This window comes from Metarhizium acridum (genome assembly GCF_019434415.1).
Source record: "Metarhizium acridum strain ARSEF 324 chromosome Unknown scaffold_1, whole genome shotgun sequence".
Lineage (NCBI taxonomy): Eukaryota > Fungi > Ascomycota > Sordariomycetes > Hypocreales > Clavicipitaceae > Metarhizium > Metarhizium acridum.
Genome location: NW_027094015.1, coordinates 1,903,153 through 1,923,641, shown reverse-complemented (window position 1 = coordinate 1,923,641; position 20,489 = coordinate 1,903,153). Strand labels below are relative to the sequence as shown.

Below are 20,489 nucleotides of genomic sequence, written 5' to 3'. Positions count from 1 at the left end.
GTGAGCCTTGGCACACCAGAGGGGATAGATAATGGGCTTGCAGAGCCGAACAATGAAGAGATGGCACACGAGGGGAGGCTGTGCTTTGGATGCATGGATGCATGTATCTAGATACCTAGGGTATACGGAGCACCGCGTGTGCATGTTTGTACACAGGCACCTGGGGAGGACGGAAATGACTCTTGTCGCCTGCTCAGTGGGGGTTCGGTCCGACTTGGGGCCTTTTTTTAATTTTGGGTCCAGGACCTGACTCTTATGGGGTAAATTTGCCCATCAAATCGAGCGGGGGGCTTTTTAAATGGACGCTGTACATACGTTGCCGTCTGTATATAAAAGCCTTTTTGTGTTTGAAAAACACATTTTGTCATTGTGGGAAATATACTGACGGTGTAGCTGCGCTGTGTGCGCTTCAACCACTGGGCTTAAAGACGTGCTTCTATCTATGCATGGGTGTCGCGCCGGAGTCGGAGGCAAGGGTAGCTAGCATCTGCCCTGTGATTGTGAAAGAGAGGTTTCTGTAGGGGTCCGCGGGTGGCGAATTTTAATTTTTTTTTGCAGGTCGGTTGTGTGCTGGCACATACATACATACATATTGTTTGTATGTACCTACCTACCTAGGTATGTAAATTGTACGTGTGTGCATGCAAATGTATGTACATCTGTGCGTGCTCCGTAGATGGAGAACGGGGTGTTTCCCGAGGGGGTGCGTGATGGGAATTTTTGAAAATATTCACCAGCAGAGATGGCAAGTGGGTTCGAGAAAAAAGGGCATGCGCCTGCCGGCATTGGGGCGGGCTCGGCGGGGTTTGAAAACGGGCCCTCTTTGAGCGTTTTTTTTTTCCTAGGTGCAGATAACTGCAATAAGAGCCAGAATTTTGAATTGACGGACATTTCCGTCGAACCCACCCGCCGCATATATGTAATGTATTTGCGCGTAGTATTTACGGAGCAAGGCAAGGAGATGTGGGCATTGGCATGTTTGGCACGCGGGCACACAGGGGACGGGTGGCGATGGGAGTTGGGAGACGGGTCTGGTGCAATAATGCAATTCGCTGCGACGCCGAACCCGGTTTGTTTGGGCATTGTGGTCGCTTCTTCTATGATGCTGTGAGCGCACGCGGTGCAGTCTGTTGGTTTGCCGGTCCAGAGTATCTGCAGATGTCAGACTCGACGCGCCCAGGCTCGGCCCAACATTGAAGACGCACACCACAAATCAACTTCTACAACGTAGCAGCCACGCCAAGGGCTGAGATGGCAGTCTCAAGCAGAGTGCTCAAATAGGGCACACCGTATCAAATCTCTAAATCGCAAAGTAATAATATGCACACAGGCACGATACTCGACGCCAGGGTTCAGCTCCAGCCATGCAGTGAAAGAAAGCCCCGTCGCCAAGTCCTCCTCGCGCACCCCCAACTTACATACACCATGGACGAATACCGGTATGAGCCGCTGCCGCCAGAAGGCAAACACATTCGGCTGGCAGTGCTTCATCCGCGCGCGTCCCCCAGTCCGGATGACATCCGCGTCACCATGTACAACACGCCGCTGGACGCCCGACAGCGGCTGCTGCCGTCCTTCATGGCTCTGTCGTACGTCTGGGGAGACGCAAAACGACAGGCGAGACGTCGCAGTCGTCCAGTCCGCCGGCCTAGCAGAAGCCCTCGGCCACCTCCCCTACGCCGACAGCCACGCGGTCCTCTGGATCGACGCCGTGTGCATCAACCAGCAGGACCTGGACGAGCGCGCGCGCCAAGTCTCGCTCATGGCCGAGATATACGCCTCGGCGGAGCGAGTCCTCGCGTGGGCCGGCCCGTCCGCCCCGGACAGCAACGTGGCCGTGAACCTGCTGCGCCGCATCGCCGACTCGGTCGACGTCGACTTTGCGTCGCTCGCGCTGCGGCCCAGGGAGAGCGGCGCGGCCGGCGCGTACTTTGGGCTCCTGCTCGACGAGCACCAGCCCTGCCCTGGGACGGGCCGGAGTCGCAGGCCCTGGAGGCCTTCTTCCACAGGCCCTGGTCCGAGAGGCTCTGGGTGCGGCAGGAGATTACGCTCGGCGCCCGGGGGGGGGGACGCCGTGCTGCTGTGCGGCTCGTCGTCGATCGAGTGGGCCAAGTTCAGAAAGGCGGCCGTCTTGCTGAACAGGGGCCAAGGACCCCGGACACCCCCGGTTCCGGCGCTGGACGGCGAGGACGGCGAGGACGGCGCTGGTGGCCGACACGGCGGTGCACGGCGGTGCACGGCGTGTCGGGCCTCGGCCACCTGCTGCGGCAGATGCGGCGGACCGAGTGCGCGGACCCCCGTGACCTACGGCGTCCTGGGGATCCTGCCGGCGGCCTCGCAGGGCCTCGCGCGGCGCATCAGGCCCGACTACAGAAAGCCCGCGGCGGAAGCGTACAAGGAGCTGGTGCTCGCCGAGATGGAGGCGACGCGCAGGGCCGACGCTTACACGGCCGGGGGACCAGATATCCGTCATGCTGGGCTGCAGTGCTACGGGCTCGGGAGGCATCGAGCGGCGGCACCGAAAACAGCAACACGTATGCCGCTGTTGGGCCCTGCAACGCGCATGGCCTCAACTGGGGAGAGGCCCTGCTTGGCCCGCTGCCGGAGGACGTGCGCCTCACATGGAGCCCGTCCGGGCCGGTGTTCAGGAATAGAAACACGGGTGAAGGTGCGGCGGCAGATCCCGGGATCGACTGGGACCTGCTGCAAGTCGATGCCAAGGAGGATGCGTTTGTGCAGAGGGCCAACACGGCAGGCGGAGCGCCCACGTACAAGAGGCCTGATGCGGCGTATTTTGCAAACAAGGGCGCCAGGCCGAGAACCCTTCATTTGGTGTAGAAGAGGGGGGGCACGGGGCTTAGAGAAGAACAAAGATTGTTACGAAGGCAGGTCACAAGGACCCGGCGCGGCATTTCAGCGACACACTAGTGGTCGATGGCATTGCCAAACGACATCAAGGACGCAGCCGTCGTGAGTCGGGGCAACTCGGACAGACCCAGGTCACCGCGGACTGCAAAGGATTCACCACAACAAGCTCTTCCGGCAGGCCATCGGAAACATTCGCGACAGAGGCCGGGCATCTGGCGAAACACGCGATTCCCGTGTCGTCGGGTCCCTCCCCATCGGCGGGCGCCACTTGGACCACAGACAAGGCCCGAATAGAGAAGAAGAAGGGGAGTCGAAGCAATATTTGAGGCCGGGATCGTGTAGTCATGCGGGCTATAATGCTGGCGAGTATGGGGTAAATGGCACACAAAGGGCTTGTTTCCAAGGTCCGAACATGGCCGCATGCGGAGCGACCAGGTCGGACGGGTGCGGATTGCGGGGTGAGAGAAAGCTTCCATGTTTCTTTGTTGGGGATGGCGGGAACAGGCCCGGCGTGGTGATGGGTTTAAAATATAATGAAATAAAAATTTATTGAATATTATTTGCAATTTATTTATTTGTTGATTACTTTAACTCATCAATTCGGCAACGCAGCCCAGTTCCTTGCACCGTATCTTATCCAACTCACCCAGTTCCCCATCCGTGCGCGGAGATGCGAGTCGGCCCACGAAAAAGACAAGGGACTAAGACGGCATGTGAAGGCGCGTCTCGGAGGACATGTGCCTCTACATTACATGCCAACAATGCCTAGGCACATGCATTGCCCTCACGTCTTGCTTCCGCCGTGATCTAGACATGACGACGACGTTGTTTACTGCGAATGTCCATGGGCAACCGTGACGCAGGGCCTGTGGCGAGCTGCGCTCCCGTTCCGGACATGTGTGCATGCCCACCGATTTCCAGTCTTGGCCGACGCCGCATTGCCCCCAACGTCCAAGACGGCGTATGACCGACGTCAGCCAAAAAAATGCATGTCTGAAATGCACATGGACCAGCATGCGCCCGCACCCGCACCCGCACATCCGCGGCTCCGATAATAAGGCGGCTGGCGGGTAAACCGACTTGGAGCAAGACAACGAGCGGGCAGTCGGCGCATCCCAGGAGCAGGGGGGTGTGTGTGGCCGCGGGGCTCCTTGATCACACGGCCGCCTATTTACAAACCATTGTTTGTGTGTCGAGGACGATATCCGGGTTTGCATATTCAGAAACTCACCGACTCTTGCTGCCCACGCGCGCCGGTGCACGGGGGACGGCGCCTGGCTTGAGCGCGCAGCCAGTCCTCGCTGCAACGTGCTGAATGCGGTGTAAACGTCAACTGGTGTTGCTTGTTTACTGAAACGCCATGGTTGCGTGGTTGGAGTCGATGCAGGAGCTTGGACTCTGGGTTTGTTGATGTCGACTAGCAAGTGACTCGGGCGGGGAATGGCAGCCGTGCACATACGTGTTATTTTATTTTTAAAAAGAAAATACAATTATTTAAAAAATAAATAATAAACGGCGCATGAGAAAGAACCAACAGGAGTTATCCTAGTTTATGCTCGTTCCCCCCCGGCCTGGTGACCGGCCCTGTCGCCCTATCCCATCGTCCTACACTAACCACCATGATGCAAAAATACTCTCATCCCCCGCACTCGTCATGGAACCAGATACCGCACCAAGAATAACATAGACATGAACCACCATGGGGATACCAGGCAGCGATTGCCATCATGCCACGCACAGGGCGAGATCGAGCTCCTTGTCATCATCGAGATTACTGGGGCCCCCTCCCCCGCAACCGTAGCAAGACGCGAAGGGTTGTCACAAAAGGTCTTCCCCTACGTCATAGGAGCACCATTCCTTCGTTGATTGCCCATCTTGCCACGCGCTGTGTAGACGCCGCGCTTGGCCGGCAGTGGTTGGGCGCTGTAAAGCCGTCCCGGGCCATGGGCTGGTGTCAACACCACTGCAAGAAAAGGGAAGATACTCATCCACCGATGGCGATCGCGTCACGTCACTAGATGAGAATGAAAAACACAAATGTGACGTGCCGAGCTTGCCTCTTTGCTGAATCCCGCCGCTTCAGGCGGCATCTGACGTGAACATGACAGGGCGCCACCAATTTCGCGATCCAAAACCGCCTCCCCCTCGCCCAAGTTGGCCCCGCTGGCAGACAAGACGTTGGATCTGATGGCAGGTGACGGGCCCTGACTGCCTTGTCAGCGCCCTCCAACGGAACAGAGGATGGATGGGAGGGAGGAGAAACACGGCAATGTCGCGCTGCACCGAAAAGCTTGTCCTGCCGCCTGTGTTGCTTCTCAGGGCCCAGCTGACAAAGGGCCAAGGGACAAAGCCCGGAGCTGCTTCCGCCTTAGTCATGACGGTAGGGCAGAGGGGCAAGTGCTAAGCAACCCCATCTTTTCTAGAAGGTTTCCAACACGTGGGGTGGTGTGCGTGTGTGTGTGTGCCGCCACCAGAACAGAGGACGCACAGGCCACCCATCGCGAGTCTTTTACCGTTGTGCTCGCGCAAGAACAGCGAGCAAATCCCGGGTTCCCCATGCGGTATAGCTTGCCCAACTGGGCCATCTCCCCACTTGACCCTGTTCCGCGGACCAGTCAGAAAATTGAATTAAAAAAGCAAATAATAACTCTCTTTTATTTTTATTTTCATTTTTTATTCGGCGCGCGGCCTGGGTTTGTTCCGCACGTCACGCTCACATTTTTGGAGCCTCCCGGAAAGCGTGCCGCCGACTGGCCAGGCCATTTTTTTTCTCCTCTCTCACACAGACAATGACAAGCAGCCCTCCCCCGCAAGAGGCTACCAGAAACTCTGCTTGGATCTCTGTCAAAGTGTCGCTATTATTTCCCCAGGCGGGTTGGAGATTCGGCGTTATTGTCCCTTTTTTGGCGTGGCAGATGATGGCGTTTTCGGGAGAGCGCCGAAGTGAATGTGAGGGTGATTGTTGATTCCCACCTCCCCCCACCGTGGCTGGGGGAGAGGCCATGCAGACCCTGTGTAATACCCAGAATGCAGTACGGAGTACTCTGTACTCGGTAGTAACGGCGAGATAGGGCAGCGGAGTAGGCGGGGAGGAGCGGAGCGGCCGCAGGGCTCTACTACACGATGCGCGGCTCTTCAAACTTTCAAGGGGCTTTTCGCGTCAGACGGGATGCTGCATGCAGGCTTGGCTTTTCGGCAAGGAAGCGCGGATATCGCTCATGCCTGTTTTGCATGGTACCCTGTACCGAGGTGCCCCAGCATGTTGTTTTGATGCCGTCGGTGCCGAATGCGGACAGGGCAGTCGATTGAGCCGGCCCGAATTTACCCACGGCGATGCCTGAATTGAACACGTGCGTGGCGGGCAATACGATGGCCACGGCCTTCCGGGTCGGGTCACCGGGAGAAGACAGGCGACTCCGAATATCGACGTACAAAACCTACACACGGGCAGCGCCAGTTCAAAGGCGCACGAGTGAATGAGTAAGTGCGTGTGTTGTGTGTGCCATCCAGCAGCCAATGTGACCCTGGGCAGCATCAATCGACAATAGCCAGCCCGGCGCGGGTTGGCATTGTACGGTGGCACCTCCGACGCCGTAAACCCTCGCAGCCGCAGCGAATAGCATCCCGAATGGCTCTTTTCAATGATTGATTGTTCACGCGGCTTGTGGAGGTACGCTCGGCACACACCCCCCTCCGCTTCTTTTTACCCGGCGACCGTGGCCGACTCATGCTGGCCGCATAGTGTTCGGTGGCTTTTCCTGCGCTGGCCCTTTCGGAAGCCCCAGGCGGCTGATTGCCGGCCTATTCGTGGGTCGAGGACGGGGCGCTGGGGGCTTGAAGAAGGGAGGCTTGGAATGTGCCGGCCGGCGCAACACCTCTGCAGCTCGGCACACACGCATGTACAGCTTTTCATTCAATGGCCCTACAATACGGTGTGGCTCACGCGGTTCGTAGCCACGGGCTGCGGCTACGGACCAAAGGGAGCCTTTTCAATAACCGACCAGATTCGTGACAATACGGCCATGACGACTGCGACTCACACACCATGCTGACGGGGCGGATTACGAGCAAGCAACGGCGAGATGCGGCCGGGCTGTGTCGCGGCATGTACAGATTGGCTGCCTGGCCGTGGACAGTGGCGCCCGTACAAGGGCAATGCTGGCTGCGCGCATTGAGCGCTGGCCTGTGGATATGCGAGAATTACATGTAGGCGGCACGTGGGCTATAGCGCTCTGCAGCCCTGGAAGCGATGGCGCCAGCAGCGATTGCCAGCCCCCAGCCGGCTTCATGGTGCGGACCCGTCAATGTCCGGTGTCGGTTAGTGTAGGTGCCGGTTGCCTGCCATGACGAGACAATGACAGCCACGCTGGGTGGTGCAGCTGCACATGTGGGCTTGTTTGCCCACCAAAATGACTGGTTCTGCCTGTGCGGCTCTGCACGGCAAAGCATGGAATGAAATGGATTCATGTATAAATATTCTTTTAAAAAAAATCATGAATAAAAATAAAATATTATTAGTATTATTCGCATTATCATTTTTTTCTTACTCTTGGTAGTATCATCATTTTTCTTCCTCTCATGGCACCAACATTCATGTCCCCTGCCATGCGACTCTTGTGCTTCCCCAGGTCTCGGACGTGACCCCAACCAACACCGCTGCCTTGGGAATGCAGATGTCACCATGGCCACGCGACAATGCTACCAGGTGCACCGTGGCTGGCTGTCTTGAAATTCACCACGCTCAGAGAACTGTAGTAAACAGACGTCCAAAATATCATCTTTTCCCGCCCTTTTTGGATATCATATTTTATTTCATTTTAAATACAAATGTGAATCTATTTTAAATTTAGTCTTGGACCCTAGACACGTGCACAGCACCAAAAAAGACAAAAGCCACAACATGGCGCTCTCGGGCACACATGCCGTCACAGTCAGTCAATGGGGGCGCCTGGCTCACACGTGACTGACTCTTCCTGCGGGTCGGGGACGACGGCCGATTTATCCGGAGCTGTCTGTCCCTCGTGTGCCGGCAAAAAGTGAGATATGAATCGTCGCACCGAGGCAACTCGGTCGCGGTGTTGGCTTTCGAGAAGCCTTCGGTCGAAGGGGAGCTGAAACGAACACCCTGTGGCGCATTGGCCAGGGGGGGTTCTACGGGATGAAGCATGCCGGCTTCGTCACATGTCGACTGGGAGAGACGGCAGAAATTGAAGCAAAATCAAAAATCAAAAATTAAAGGCCCTTTGTCACATACAGGATCCGCATGTTTGTCGTTGCGGTGTAGAGCGGAAGATGTACCACACATCCCGTCGGTACCCGGGGCGGCGGGAACCCCCAGCCCACCGGGTCAGAGGTACATGACCGTCTTGGCACTGTAAATGTCCCTTTTGTCCCGAGCTGCATAGACCAGTTGACGCATGCCAAATATCCTCGTCGTTTGCTCATGCCCGTTTTGGTGGGCGAGCCGTAGCTGCCTCTTCCAGCTCTAGTGGCGGTTTACGGGGAACATTATGCTGTCTGGTCCTCATGTCGTGGTGGGACAGAAGAGAAAAAAAGGAATTAAAAAGGGCGGGGCGTATTAGACGGTTGGAGAATCTGGGGCCGAGGAAAGACACGAGTGACAAGATCAAGGGGTCCGGTCCCATGTCCTCATCTCTCATCAACAATAGAGTTTTGTCCTTTGTTGGCCCCGTCTTGTCGACATCGAGACGCAGCCAGGCGCACTGATGTTCTCGATGACGGATACATGTCAATTTTTTTTTAACTCTGTCTTCTGCTGGTGGCAGATTTCTTTTCATGCACGCGACCCGTCATGTCTCGCGCCTTCAAAACCCTATCCTGTTCTCGACGTACAAGGCGTTTTGGGATAACGCACAACCAACCTACGTTATGTACAGTAGGCCTGTGCTCGTTGGAGAAGAAGAAAGAAAAAGAAGAGATGCCGATAAACTCCGACTCCTCGCCATTGTTAACACCGAACAATTGAAAAAGCCGCTCAGGTCCGCTCCGTCCTGCTGCGTGTTTTTCTCTTTCATCTTTGTTGTTGTCTTCACGCCCTGTGCGGGCGTTTCTCACCACCAACGGTCGACGCGCCTTCATTAAAAGACAAAACACGCCTGGTTGCAAATTACCGCATGTGGGCGAAATCGTTTGCAAGTAATGTTGCATTTTTTTTCGCCCCCTAAAGACGTGATGTCACAACCAACACGACGGCCGGGCAACATCGTAACGACCAAAGTAGTTGAACAGCGGAACTGGCAATGTATTTCGTTGACTCGACCAACGGCTGTGTTTCAGCATCGGCCAATATTACTGGTCCTAGTATCCCGAAAAATTCCCTCTGGATGTACTGGAAACTTGTAATGCTCCCCCCCCTTCCTAGCTGTTTAGTGTACATGTGTCTTGTTCGCGGTAAGACCGGACGGAACCCCAGGGAAAAAAAAATAAACCTTTGAGCAACCGAGGCTCGGCAGCGTAGTCACACCAACGGCCGCCGGCCACGTCCAAATTCTGACATAATCGCGATGCCCGTCTCATCCCGTAATGAACCTGAAGCCGCACATCCCAGCGCGCGCACGGCTCGAGTCAGGAACCCCAGGGAGCAAGGGTGGCAAGACGTCTTTTTGATTGCCCAAGGGGAAAATAAAAAAGAGGAGGCTTGGGCAGCAAGCAGGGGGTTCCTGATAGCGCGTGGAAAGTCTGGAAACCTACCCAATGTTGCCTGTTGGACATGGGGAGACTCGATTTCGGGAGGTGATGTGTGAGGAGCTGTTACAACCAGGGGGGCAAGGGGGCGTGTCGTCAGGAACATGAGTAAGAGGGAAATTTATTCTCTGGCCGTTATTTTGATTTTTTAATTTTCAATTTCTTTTTAAAAAATAATAATAATAAAAAACTAAAGGAACAATAGAACTGTCTTCATCCCACTTGCGCTGAAGCCAGGTAGAGGAATAGCACGTGCATGCATGCAGAATTGTCACCAGTGCAGCGCGTTGCGTCGATTCGACCAACCGAGATGGATATTGTATACTCACAACAAAGCAGTTGCAGTCACGCACCAGAGAGGCTTTCTTTCACAAGAGAGAAGGGCAGACGAGCTTCCCAAGCGGACAGCGTTTTCGGTCACATGACAAGATAGCCCGAGCTCGGCTGACACTTTGCCGTATCCTCTTTTCATATTTTTTTTTTAAAAAAAAAAACTCTTGATTTGAAATCACCGTTGCCTGCCAATTTCATGCCCTGGCTCGCGAAATTGGCCGGCAACAAGGGGGGGTTACCTGTCCTGAAGGACAAACACAGCCACCGACCCGAGCACCCGATACCCCTGATGCGCGAACGGCGCCGGGAAGAGCCTTCCGGGGCCGGTGACGGGGGAGCTGAGTCAACTCGTCTCTCTCATTGGCTACTGCGCCTTGACCCAAGATCGCCTGCCGAAGTGTCTGCAAATCTCTTCAACCGCTGGACGCCAAAGCCAGTCGCAGTTTCTCGCATCTGGGCATTTTGGGCGTTTGCGACTAGTTTGTTAAAGGTTGAAAGCTCAAGGTCAGGTGCTTTATGTGGTGTTTCATCCGGCATTCATCTGGCAGGAGCGCGTTGACAGCTGGCGGTCACGTGTTCTTGTCTTTGCCCCCAACCCCTGTCCGGATCCACCACCACCACCACCACCACCACCACTAGTAATATAGCTTCCATAACCGCCTTCTACACGACAAAATACAATACAGTACGGGGCAACGAGTATTCGCCCAAGAGTACTCGCATATCGCTTGTTATACTGCTATACATTACGACTCAACATAATCTATACAGTTCATCTACGGTCTGTCTCTACAACCTGTTTGACACCTGCTGGCACTTGTGTGCAACCGCATTTCCTCCAGACTGATGCGTATCGTTGTCAACGAGTATGTCATGTCGGTTATTAAATGAACCATGTAGCAGGTGATGATCATGCAGCGTTGCAAAGGCAAAGGCACCTACGATAACGCCGAGCTCCGCCGGCAAGGCTGACGCATTCGACTTTGCATTGTTGGGCTGCGGCATTGGCTTCGAACAACAGCGCCACCTTTGCTTCGCCTCAACCCGCCATCATGCCGCGCCCAACTATCGCGGGGAATGCGCTACATGTATTACTCGAGGTATTTGACCTCGGCCGCCATTCTTCAGAATCATCTGACTGGTCTGATATTGTCTTGATTGCGATTGATTTCGAAAACATCATTACCAAGAGCGGATTTTCTCACAAGAACAAATTCCAAGCTGGTCTTGCCATCCTTGACACCAAAGACCTTGGCCAAGTCTCGCCAAGCCAAATTATCTCAACTTACAACTTGGCTACCGGGTCTCCTTCTCACCTTGAGAAAGCTTCTAACAAGTTTCCTTTTCGGGAATCCATCGCCATCCTTCCATCAGAGATGTCAGACCGCATCCAGTCTCTTGTACCTCGAAATCGCAATGCGGTTTTTCTAGGTCATGGAATGAAGAGTGACCTAGAAGCTCTACATGCTTTAGATTTTGCAATTCCCTACTCTTCTTGCTGGGATACTCGATACCCATCGAGTTGCTAACCAAGTATTTGAAATCTGGGCAGGTTCTCTTGGTGATCTACTAGGTACAGTAGGATGTCCTTTTAGCAAACTGCATTGCGCTGGGAATGATGCACCTATCTGATCCCTTGTCGGCCAGACCCAGAAATTGAGGCGTTTAAAAAGCGGGAAGAGATTAGAAAGGAGTCGGAGACATCAATCAAAGTCTTGGGACCAAGCCAAGCAGAACGGCATTCGTGCAGCTCGGGAATCCGCAAGATACGAAAGGGAAACATGGACCGATCTTGTCGAGCTTTCAATACTCGCTCTACCAAGTGATTAAGGTGCACACATGGCACCTTACTGGGATTGTTTTGCGCATACATCGACTGGCAGGGTTATAAGTGGATGTGACGCTTGAGCTAGCACACATGTTGATGTACGACCATCCCGGCAGTTTCTCTGACAGCGCACGCTCGTCCAATCTGCATCAGGGGGACCGTCCGTTGGCTCTTGGCGTCTTCATCAAGGCCACGGTTGTTCTTTGTCTGAGCGTGGAGAGGGAAACAGCCACACCATGGATGACACAGGGACGGAACGGCCTCGACGGACGCATCTTTACTTTGACTTGGTTTTTCGCACTGCTGGGCGTCTCCAAGGGAGGGAGAGAGCGCGCGCGCGCATTGACGCTTCATCAGCTTCGCATGGCAACAGAGCCCACGCACCCTGGGAAAAACGCCTACATAATAATAGCCCAAACTATAACCTTGCCCGGACCGGGGAAGGGCCCTGTCTACCCAATACCAATACCACGGTTTCCTCCCATGCGACCCTCGTGGCCTGATGCCCGGGCTTCCGTCTCGGTCCGTAATCAATACAATACAAGACGAGCGCCCGTTGCTAAAAGCGTCCACGGGGACGCCGACGTCAGCGCTGATGGACGCCGTCTCCACCACCCGGGCCTGCAAAGTAAGGATGGCGGTTTGGCAGTCCAAGCATTCACGGAGACGGCCGTTGTTTTAGGGACAAGGACCCTGCGACGTGAACGGACCGTCCCAGCCCGAAGGCGCGCAGGCCGTCATGATGCAGATTGCGGGGGTCTGTGGACGACGACGAGAAATTGCGGCGTCAAGTTAGGGTCGACTGGGTGGGCGTCGACGAGATTCACCTCTTCAGTCGCACATGGGTGCGAGTTGGCACGTTTCTGAAATGGCAAGCCGTTGAGGAACGTCCAAAGGCAAGGAAGGCCACGTGAGGAGCCGACGGTGTCGGAAACGACGCGGCATGTTGATTCATCTCTGAAGCGCCTCGACCTTGAATGACACGCCCGTCTCCGGTGCAGGCTTGGAATTCCACACAAAGCAAAGGTTGCCCCCAGATTACACACCTTGGTTCCCTGCATTTGGACCACGACGCCGGCTGTCAAAAAGAAACTTGCGCCTCGTAGCACCAGAGCTTGTCGCCGGCTTATATGCCCCGTCACTTGGTTGGCGGAAACAAACTTCTGCGACGATGGTACCCCAGATCTGCGACGGCATTACCACTGCCGTAATAAAAAAAAAAAGGCAAAACATGCTCCGGCAAAGCCAGTCCCAGACCGCCGGGAACAGTCCACGTTTCCTACCATCAGACTATTCCCATCTCGATGCTACGTCCTGCGTACGGACAATCGCCGAGAAGCTAGACGTCCCCTTTGGCCAAAGGGGTCGTCGGAGACACATTTACGGCTCAACATTTGACACTAGACGTCAAAAAACTAATCATGGATTTTAAATACTTTAAATTATTTTTTTCTTTTACATGACGCATAATTTTTTTTTTTTTCCTTTTTAAAAAAAACTTCTTTCGTGCAACGCTTCATGCAAACGCATCTACGTATCAAATTTAGCTTCCCATGCGTGACGTGCCGACCATCCGGAGACGCAGCTAATTCACCCAGCCGCCACGACCTCCCCGCAGCCTTGTGATTTGTCCAAAGGGAAATAAAAACTACTCATCCTCATAACAGGACGGGATGGTCTTGGGAGAGAAAAAAAATACGTACGCAGTGTGACGAACCCGGCGCTCGCAACAGCAACGCATAAACGCCGTGCACAAATCCAAGTGCCGTATTAGACGCCCAGCAAGTTGGGGGCCGAAATGCCGGCAGGGTCGCATTTTGTCGTATAACGTTGTTGCCGCAAACCAAGGCTCACTCAGCCTGGGGCATCCGGGACGCCATGCGTGGACACGTGTTTCCGCCGCGTTTGCTCGAGTGAGCGCGTATGCAGAGGCGTTTGCATTTGCAGCGTACAAGGCTATCATGGCTTCGAAGAGAAGGGGGGGGGGGATGACAACCATCGACGCCGTGGATAGCCATAGGCGCCGGCGAGGACGCATGACACTGTCTGACACACACTGTCTTTTTCTCAAGCAATGGATATTAGATTGTGTCAACACGAGGAGCGAATAGTACCCGTGAATGAAAACTCTGCCTTGTAATTGGTCTTGTGCCGTGCTTGGAACTTTGCAAACTAACTACAAAACAGACGTGAGCCAACAGCTCTGTTGGGTTCCCCCATTCACCAGCAGGCATTGCAACCAACCAACCAACACATGTAGCATTCTAACAAGGTAATCAATCATGCCTCCTTCTTGTTCACGTCCCCAAGTCGCTTGTACTTTCTTGGGTCCTTGCGGCTCATGGTCCGCTGATCTCTTGTGCCCTTGCCGCCCTCCCAGAACCCCTTGCCCTTCCTCCCAATGACACTGCGCCCGCAGAAACCACACGCCTCCACCATGTAGTTCTGCTCCCGGCTGCACCAACCGCATATCATGCGATTTGCCCACTCGTTGACGTGGTCCTCGGCACCGTCATGGCACCTGTCGCACGCGTGGACGCGATTGCAGCACGAGAAGCGGAACCAGCGGAATGACTTTCGGTAATGGGCGCAGGCGCCTCTGTCCGGGAGCGCTTCTCCGGCGTGGAGGCCCAGCTTCTCCGTCCTTCGCCGCGGGCCGACTGTCGCCGGTGGCAAGGACCCGGGCGATATGAAGAGGAACTTGACCTCGGGAATCTTGAATGTGAACTTGGCGTGGCACTCGCGGCAAATGTTGGTCATGGTTTCACCCCTGACCGAGACGAGTCCCTGGCTGGCGGTTGAGCAGCGTGCACACGTTGGGATGAAGGTGCTGGGCAGCATGTCGGCAACCTTGCAGCCGGACAAGTCGATAAAACCCGCGCGAGGCGAGTTTTCATGGACGAGCGTCTGGTTGAATTTGGCTGTGAGCTGCGTGGCGCACTTTTTACAGCTTGCCGTCTTCTCGGTGCCCGGCTTCAGACCCGTAACGTCGTTTACTGTTTTGCAGCGTTCGCATTTTACGCTGATGCTGAGAATGGACACCTGTATGACTTCGATGCCGTGTAGCTCAATAGACGGGAAGGACATCATGGTGCCTCGCTCTTGAACCTCTGTAGCTTGTGATGGTGCTGGCTCCGGCTCCGGGCCCGGCTCTGCATCCGCCTTGCGCAGTAGAACGACGCCGCCTTCTCCATCCGACGTGCTGGAGTAGGATTCGTCTGAATCTTCGCCATCCTCTACAAAATCCCATTCCGGCGGTCGCGGTATGACTTTGACATGGCTTCTTTCTTCAGCAGATACCCCGGATGGCCCAGCGACAAATGCGTCGACTGTACTGGCCTTTTCGGTGTCTTCTTGCTTCTGGGCCGCAGCCCTTTGCGCCATCGATTGGGCTTGCTTGGCTAGAGCATGTATGTTGTGGACAAGATAATTCATGTGGCTCATCAGAGACATGGACTTCTGCTGTGCTGCCTTGACCGCAAACAATGCCTCCACTGGTTCCGCATCAACGCCATCCGCCTCGTTGAGCTGGATTCTGAGATCCTGCAGCGGGTACAATAGCGGAACGATGAGGTGGAGACTATTGACGGAGTGAAGGCCAGGAGGCAGCTCATTCCTTCTCTTCGGCTCGATCGGCAAGGTAAATACAATTCCATCCGCAGAGCGTCGAAACCTAGGCAGTCTGCCCATGCGTGCCTCCAGTTGGCGAACTTCTTGGGCTCTCCTCGCCTTGGCCTCCGCAATCTGCTCCTTTGAGTATGATTCCTCCGGAATATAAGGTCTCACAGCTGGCTTTGGCTTGACCGGCTCAGTTGGCGCGTCGCTTGGTTCCGGCGCCGTGACAGAGACGGCATTATCCAGATGCCTTGTGTCCTTAAAGGCAACCAACTTGACCGTTTCCGTCTTTTCCTCGGACAGGAACTTTTCCAAGTTTTTATCTAGAGCATTCACAATGGAGAGAATAGTGGCTCCCTTCCTCTCCATAGCCAGCCTGTCCCAACCCCTTTCAATATTGATACCAAACCCTCGGGGGATATTGCTGTTCCTTACACGCAGGCCCGGTCTTTCATCCGGATAATTGGCGGGAACGCGCACATCGCACTCGAGGTGGGCCAGTTCAAAGGAAAAGTCGGGATCTGAGGGCTTCAACTTGAACACCAGGGACGTGGTTCCATCAGCAGCAGTGGACTCCTTTGGGGAGAATCGTCGTCGAAGTTGCTCAACCTGATAACCACGAGGGTCATCTGCCTGGGAGGTCGGGACCGGTTTGGGCACGACCCTGGAAGATGGTGCTTCTCCCACAGCCTGTTTTCGGGTCCGCGGTGAGCCGTCGGTCTGAGTCTTCAAGGTAATCATGGCTTGCTGGGCAGAGGTGACGTTGCCAATGATGAGTGGAATAATGGGTGAGATGGGGGGTTAATTTGTTTTCCGTTTTTTTTTTTTTTATGGAATAAAGAAAACACCCAACGCCGGTCAGAAACACCTAGTGAATACAATGAGATAGAAGGCGATAAGAAGGAAACCCGTTGATAGGAAGAGAAGCACAGCCAGTCCTTTTATATCAAGTCGAGTTCGCAATGAGGGTCGACGTTCTGATGGTGGCGTTGCAAAGTGGGGTGGGAGGCTCCTGCTGAATTTCGCTTTCCAGATGGAGTCTTAGCGCCGTTAGTGATGCCTTCACTTGATTCGCTCTGGTTTTCAACTATGGCTCATGATGACAGTGTGAGTCACAGCCGAGATAGAGTCATTGCAGACAGGCAGTTCACCCACAACACTCAATGCCGATTTGATCCCATCAGCACGAGCTCAAATATTATTGTCAAAGTGGCTCAGCTACAGCGATGGGCACAGGACTTTGACCACCATACGTTCGTTGTAGACTAATATGCGTTGGTCAAGTTGGTGGCCCTTGGACCTCGTCAATTTATTGACCATCTATCCTATGCCCCTTGGAGCGTGAAAAGTATAAATATTCACTCCTACATGCCTCCATTATAGACGAGCTTCCCAGCCCGTCAACTACTGTCCATTCCGAAGCAAATAAGAATTAGAAATAGCCTTGAAGCTAAACTCCCCAGAAACCTCCTTCAACACAACACCCTCTCTCTTCCGCCCATTGATCCCCTTCCCCTCGGCCCGTTCCAGAATGCCTCCCAAATCAACCGCAATTTCCCTCAATGGCCGATACCCAGTCACAGGAACATGCTTCAGCCCCAAATTCGGAGCCAACTCTTGGTGGACTTGTCGCGGCAGCAAGTAGCTCTGCGAGTCAATGTCCCACGCGCTGAATAGGTATATATCATGAAACCCTTTCTGAAACCCCTCAAAGTTGCCCTGTATAGATGATCCACAGAGTTCTCCCTGAATGGCAATGTTGCGATTGAGTTGGTTGAGCTTGGAGGGCAAGTTGCTTCGGAGAGCGACGGACCAGAAGGTGTTGTTTGGGTCCGGGGCAATGTCGCAGTTGCGGGAGCAAACTCCCACTTTGCCATTTGGCATGTTTCTAATCTTGCCGTGTTCGCTGTGTGCAAATGAAGGAAGGCTGTCTAGATGGGTGCTGTCGTTCCGGACAAAGTAAACCGTCATGGAAGATCCATCCATCTTGGTGGACTCTTGAAAGACGGCATCACCCCACTGCCGAAATACATTGGGCAAGTTTTGCACACGTTCCTGATCGGTCCGGTTTATGAATATGGGAAACGGTGCCAATCCAGCAGCGGATGGACTTTGTTCGTGTGCCGGCGGCTCCCACTTGCGCACGCCGAGGACATCCTCGAAGCTCATACTTGTATCTTGCTCTCTGCATCTTCTTTTACGTGTTGGTCCTGCAGGCTGTCGAGAGTGGCTTTGATCTCAGGGAATGTGACAAGTGGTAGAAGCAAGCCCTGGGACAAGACTTTTCGCAGCTTCATGGTCTTGATGCGGATGCCTTCGAATTCATCCTGCTTGGTAGTACTGACTTTGAGAAAGGAGTACCGCTCATCAAAAGCGGGCAAGAAGCTGTCAATCTCGAAATATACAGCTAGATCACCGACGTTGAATTCGGCCTTTTTCACAACGCAGGTCCATCCGTCCACAGCTGCGGACTCGACCAGGTCTGCGCCTGGAATAGGAGTGACAAGTGTAACTCGCCTGACTGTAACGAGTCGCCGAGGCATGCTGTACGACACGGCAGGTGATTCAAAATATAATCGAAATGTTCAATAATTCTAATTTTGTCGCATGAAGGGTTCCTGCTTTATGCAGTCCAAAGTAAGTCGGGCAGTGACTCACTGTGCTCCTTCCTACATCCTTTACTCTTATGCGTAACATTGAAGATTTAAGCCGAGAAACAGGCTGTCTGACTACTAACTACCTAGGTAGGTAGGTAGGTAACTAGGTGCGTGGCTACTAGGTACACCAGGCAAGTAGCGAGAAGTCGTTATAAACTTCCTGTGAAAGAGAATTAACAACCTGCGCCCATAGAGGTGCAGCCGGCAATAACTGCGATACTCCCTTCTTTTTTTTAGGCCGCCAGCCTGGCATTCTACCAACCTTGTTCTGTGCGAATTATGCTCCCAAATCTGTTGGTCCCATTCATGCCTTTAATGTTGGATATTCCTCAATGGTACAGGGTAGCTAGAGCAGAGTACGGCGACTTGTTTTCGGCACAGCAAGTGAACCCTACTATTATCATAGGGCTTTCCCATGGTAGCGAGCCCATAAAATAAAATCGCCCTCTATAGCTTTTGCAATTGTCAATTCAGGGCTATTTTATCCCAAAGCTTAAAATCAATCATGGCCACTGATTGTCGGCTTCGCGAGGGTCCTCGTGCAGCTGCCATTTACTCAATGGCCACGGAGTACATGACCAATGTTGAAGGTTCTTCGTATAGACTTATGCCAGGCCGGGAACAACTCTTTTGTCCAGAATTTAATTCAAAGACGATATTTTTTTTCACGAAATTGAATAACACCCTCACTCGTACGTTCACCCTCATGCTGTCTTGCATCGCGACGGCATGGTGCTTGAACTTTGGCGCGCACCAACCAACGTTGGAGGAATTAACAAAAGGATGGCACAACGAATCACACAAGACATGTCAACACAGCAAAAATGTCTTTGAGTCAGCTAACCGTCTCAAGACAGCGGCTCGAACCCTTACAGACTGAGACCGAAAAGCGGCAGATTAGATAAAACGCAGTGTCGACAGAGTCGATGTGTCACGTAGCACTTTCGCCATTATCATCCGGCGTACTAATGGTTTAAATGAGCCCGTCACCCCGTGTCTCGGATACGGAATACTCCAGAGGTTTTAGCCCGCCGTCTCAACTCGCCGATAGCGGGGTCCAATAGCCATCTGTAAGGAGAAGACGACGACTTGGATGAATGATGCTTAGATCTTGGTGTACTCCGTACATGGACTATCAACGCCCAATGGACCTATACATGCCTTGCTGGCAAATTACCACATAGAGCATACCGTCACCCCCGGAAGGAAGAAAGAAGACGTCATTTCCCACTATTGTCCGTGAGACATCAAAAATAAGCAAGCTTGGCAACTGAGGGTGGCACTAACGCAGGCTCATCACACCCGGCGGCCGGCGTACGTTGTAACTTGTAAGAGGGCTAAGGCGACGACGCAGGAGGGGCGTGAGCCAAGGACCGTGGACAACAACTGTCTGTGCACTTTTTATTTTCAGTAGTCTGGAAGGAGAGATGCTGAATTTACGGTGATACTAAATTGGTCGACACGATCGCTGGACGGGCTGCGGGGGTGCAGTGGGCATGCAGTAGCACACAGAGCGGCGGCCATGTCGATGCATTGTACGAAGTAGGTCCGTGAGAAATTGATTTGGCCCTCGCGGCAGCTGTACTTGATGCCATGGAGGCAGTGCCAGGGCCTGTACGCTGTCCGTCTCGTCATGTCGCCAACAGTCGTGGTCTCCGTGACAGATTCACCGTGACCACGGGCTTGCTGAGTTGTCCTGCGGCAGGTGAACACTAGAGACTGCCATGGCCAACTCCAGGGCGGCCGAGAATCCATCACGTAGTCTGAGCCCGTGAGAGAGCATGCGTGCTCACCTCGACATGTTTTGGGCTCAGGGCGTTCCAATCCAACCCTTCTGAACACAGTCTAGCAAGGCTTCATTTCAGGCAGGACGGTTCCGCAAGCTGAATGTACCTTTGCGAGCAAACACAAGCGAGGGGGAACATGCCGAATCCCCAAAGTTGGTCTTGCATGCTGTGCTTGACCGGGTCGGCGGGCTTGACGGTTGACGGGCTGGGCGCGCGGCCACGCGGGGGTACGATGAGGATGCATCTGGCTGCGTCGTGTGCGATATGGTGCATTTGCCACGGACGGGAATGACGGCTAGAGCAACATGGGGGTTGATTGCCAGCTCAGCAAAGCAAAGGCAGATGACCCAGATGACCAAGGGTGAGATGCAGCGTGGGAGGCGTGTGAAAGGCGTGTGAAATGTGTGCGAGGCAAAAAGAGGCGGGGAAAGAGTCTGGCATCTCACCAGCTCATGTCAAGCGTCAACTCGTGCATCTGCGACCAACAGAGAGGCAGGCGCGACCGGGCAGGAGGGCGGTGAAGTTGCCGCCGCTTTGGGCCGGCGAATACGGTTGGCCGGGAGGGGAGCAGGCCCATGTGCGATGGTTTGTTAATAATTTATCATTTTTATTTTCCTTTATTTTATTTTATTCGAAACTTTAAAAGAAATAAAAAAAAGAAAACAAAAATAACCACTCAAGACATGTGCCGCCTCC

General features: G+C 53.9%; 6 protein-coding genes across 7 annotated transcripts; 1 reads left to right on the top strand and 5 right to left on the bottom strand.

The window, feature by feature from the left end:
* The first annotated feature begins 1,237 nt into the window (after positions 1-1,237).
* J3458_000550 (uncharacterized protein) lies at positions 1,238-3,391 on the top strand. Its single transcript, XM_066116203.1, has 2 exons — positions 1,238-2,391; positions 2,463-3,391. The coding sequence occupies exons 1-2, from the start codon at positions 1,442-1,444 to the stop codon at positions 2,836-2,838; spliced, it is 1,326 nt and encodes a 441-aa protein (XP_065978085.1). The 5' UTR covers positions 1,238-1,441; the 3' UTR covers positions 2,839-3,391.
* A 3,999-nt stretch (positions 3,392-7,390) lies between these two features.
* Positions 7,391-8,399, bottom strand: J3458_000549 (uncharacterized protein). Of its 2 annotated transcripts, XM_066116201.1 has the most exons (2): positions 7,826-8,399; positions 7,391-7,703 (listed from the first exon to the last, which is right to left on the bottom strand). In XM_066116201.1, the coding sequence occupies exons 1-2, from the start codon at positions 8,033-8,035 to the stop codon at positions 7,686-7,688; spliced, it is 228 nt and encodes a 75-aa protein (XP_065978083.1). In that variant the 5' UTR covers positions 8,036-8,399; the 3' UTR covers positions 7,391-7,685. The 2 variants fall into 2 exon arrangements, with proteins under 2 accessions (XP_065978083.1, XP_065978084.1); XM_066116202.1 differs by having other exon boundaries at positions 7,698-8,399.
* A 229-nt stretch (positions 8,400-8,628) lies between these two features.
* J3458_000548 (uncharacterized protein) lies at positions 8,629-9,036 on the bottom strand (the record flags this gene model as incomplete). The annotated part of the gene is made up of 1 exon (XM_066116200.1): positions 8,629-9,036. The coding sequence occupies one exon, from the start codon at positions 9,034-9,036 to the stop codon at positions 8,629-8,631; it is 408 nt and encodes a 135-aa protein (XP_065978082.1).
* A 4,813-nt stretch (positions 9,037-13,849) lies between these two features.
* J3458_000547 (uncharacterized protein) lies at positions 13,850-16,316 on the bottom strand. The gene has a single exon (XM_007810804.2). It carries the CDS (start codon positions 16,088-16,090, stop codon positions 14,015-14,017), a length of 2,076 nt encoding a protein of 691 aa, XP_007808995.2. The 5' UTR covers positions 16,091-16,316; the 3' UTR covers positions 13,850-14,014.
* Positions 16,317-16,678: 362 nt separating this feature from the next.
* Positions 16,679-17,335, bottom strand: J3458_000546 (uncharacterized protein; the record flags this gene model as incomplete). The annotated part of the gene is made up of 1 exon (XM_066116199.1): positions 16,679-17,335. The coding sequence occupies one exon, from the start codon at positions 17,333-17,335 to the stop codon at positions 16,754-16,756; it is 582 nt and encodes a 193-aa protein (XP_065978081.1). The 3' UTR covers positions 16,679-16,753.
* A 179-nt stretch (positions 17,336-17,514) lies between these two features.
* On the bottom strand, positions 17,515-17,892 carry J3458_000545 (uncharacterized protein; the record flags this gene model as incomplete). The annotated part of the gene is made up of 1 exon (XM_007810805.2): positions 17,515-17,892. The coding sequence occupies one exon, from the start codon at positions 17,890-17,892 to the stop codon at positions 17,515-17,517; it is 378 nt and encodes a 125-aa protein (XP_007808996.2).
* Positions 17,893-20,489: the final 2,597 nt, after the last annotated feature.

What these genes read in the sequence shown, in the direction of transcription:
- J3458_000550 (XM_066116203.1), top strand. Translation starts at nt 1,442, where the DNA reads ATGAGCCGCTGCCGCCAGAAGGCAAACACATTCGGCTGGCAGTGCTTC. An exon ending in AGAAAGCCCGCGGCGGAAGC is followed by an intron (nt 2,392 to 2,462) that starts GTACAAGGAGCT and finishes CCGGGGGACCAG; the next exon opens with ATATCCGTCATGCTGGGCTG.
- J3458_000549 (XM_066116202.1), bottom strand. Translation starts at nt 8,035, where the DNA reads ATGCTTCATCCCGTAGAACCCCCCCTGGCCAATGCGCCACAGGGTGTT.
- J3458_000547 (XM_007810804.2), bottom strand. Translation starts at nt 16,090, where the DNA reads ATGATTACCTTGAAGACTCAGACCGACGGCTCACCGCGGACCCGAAAA.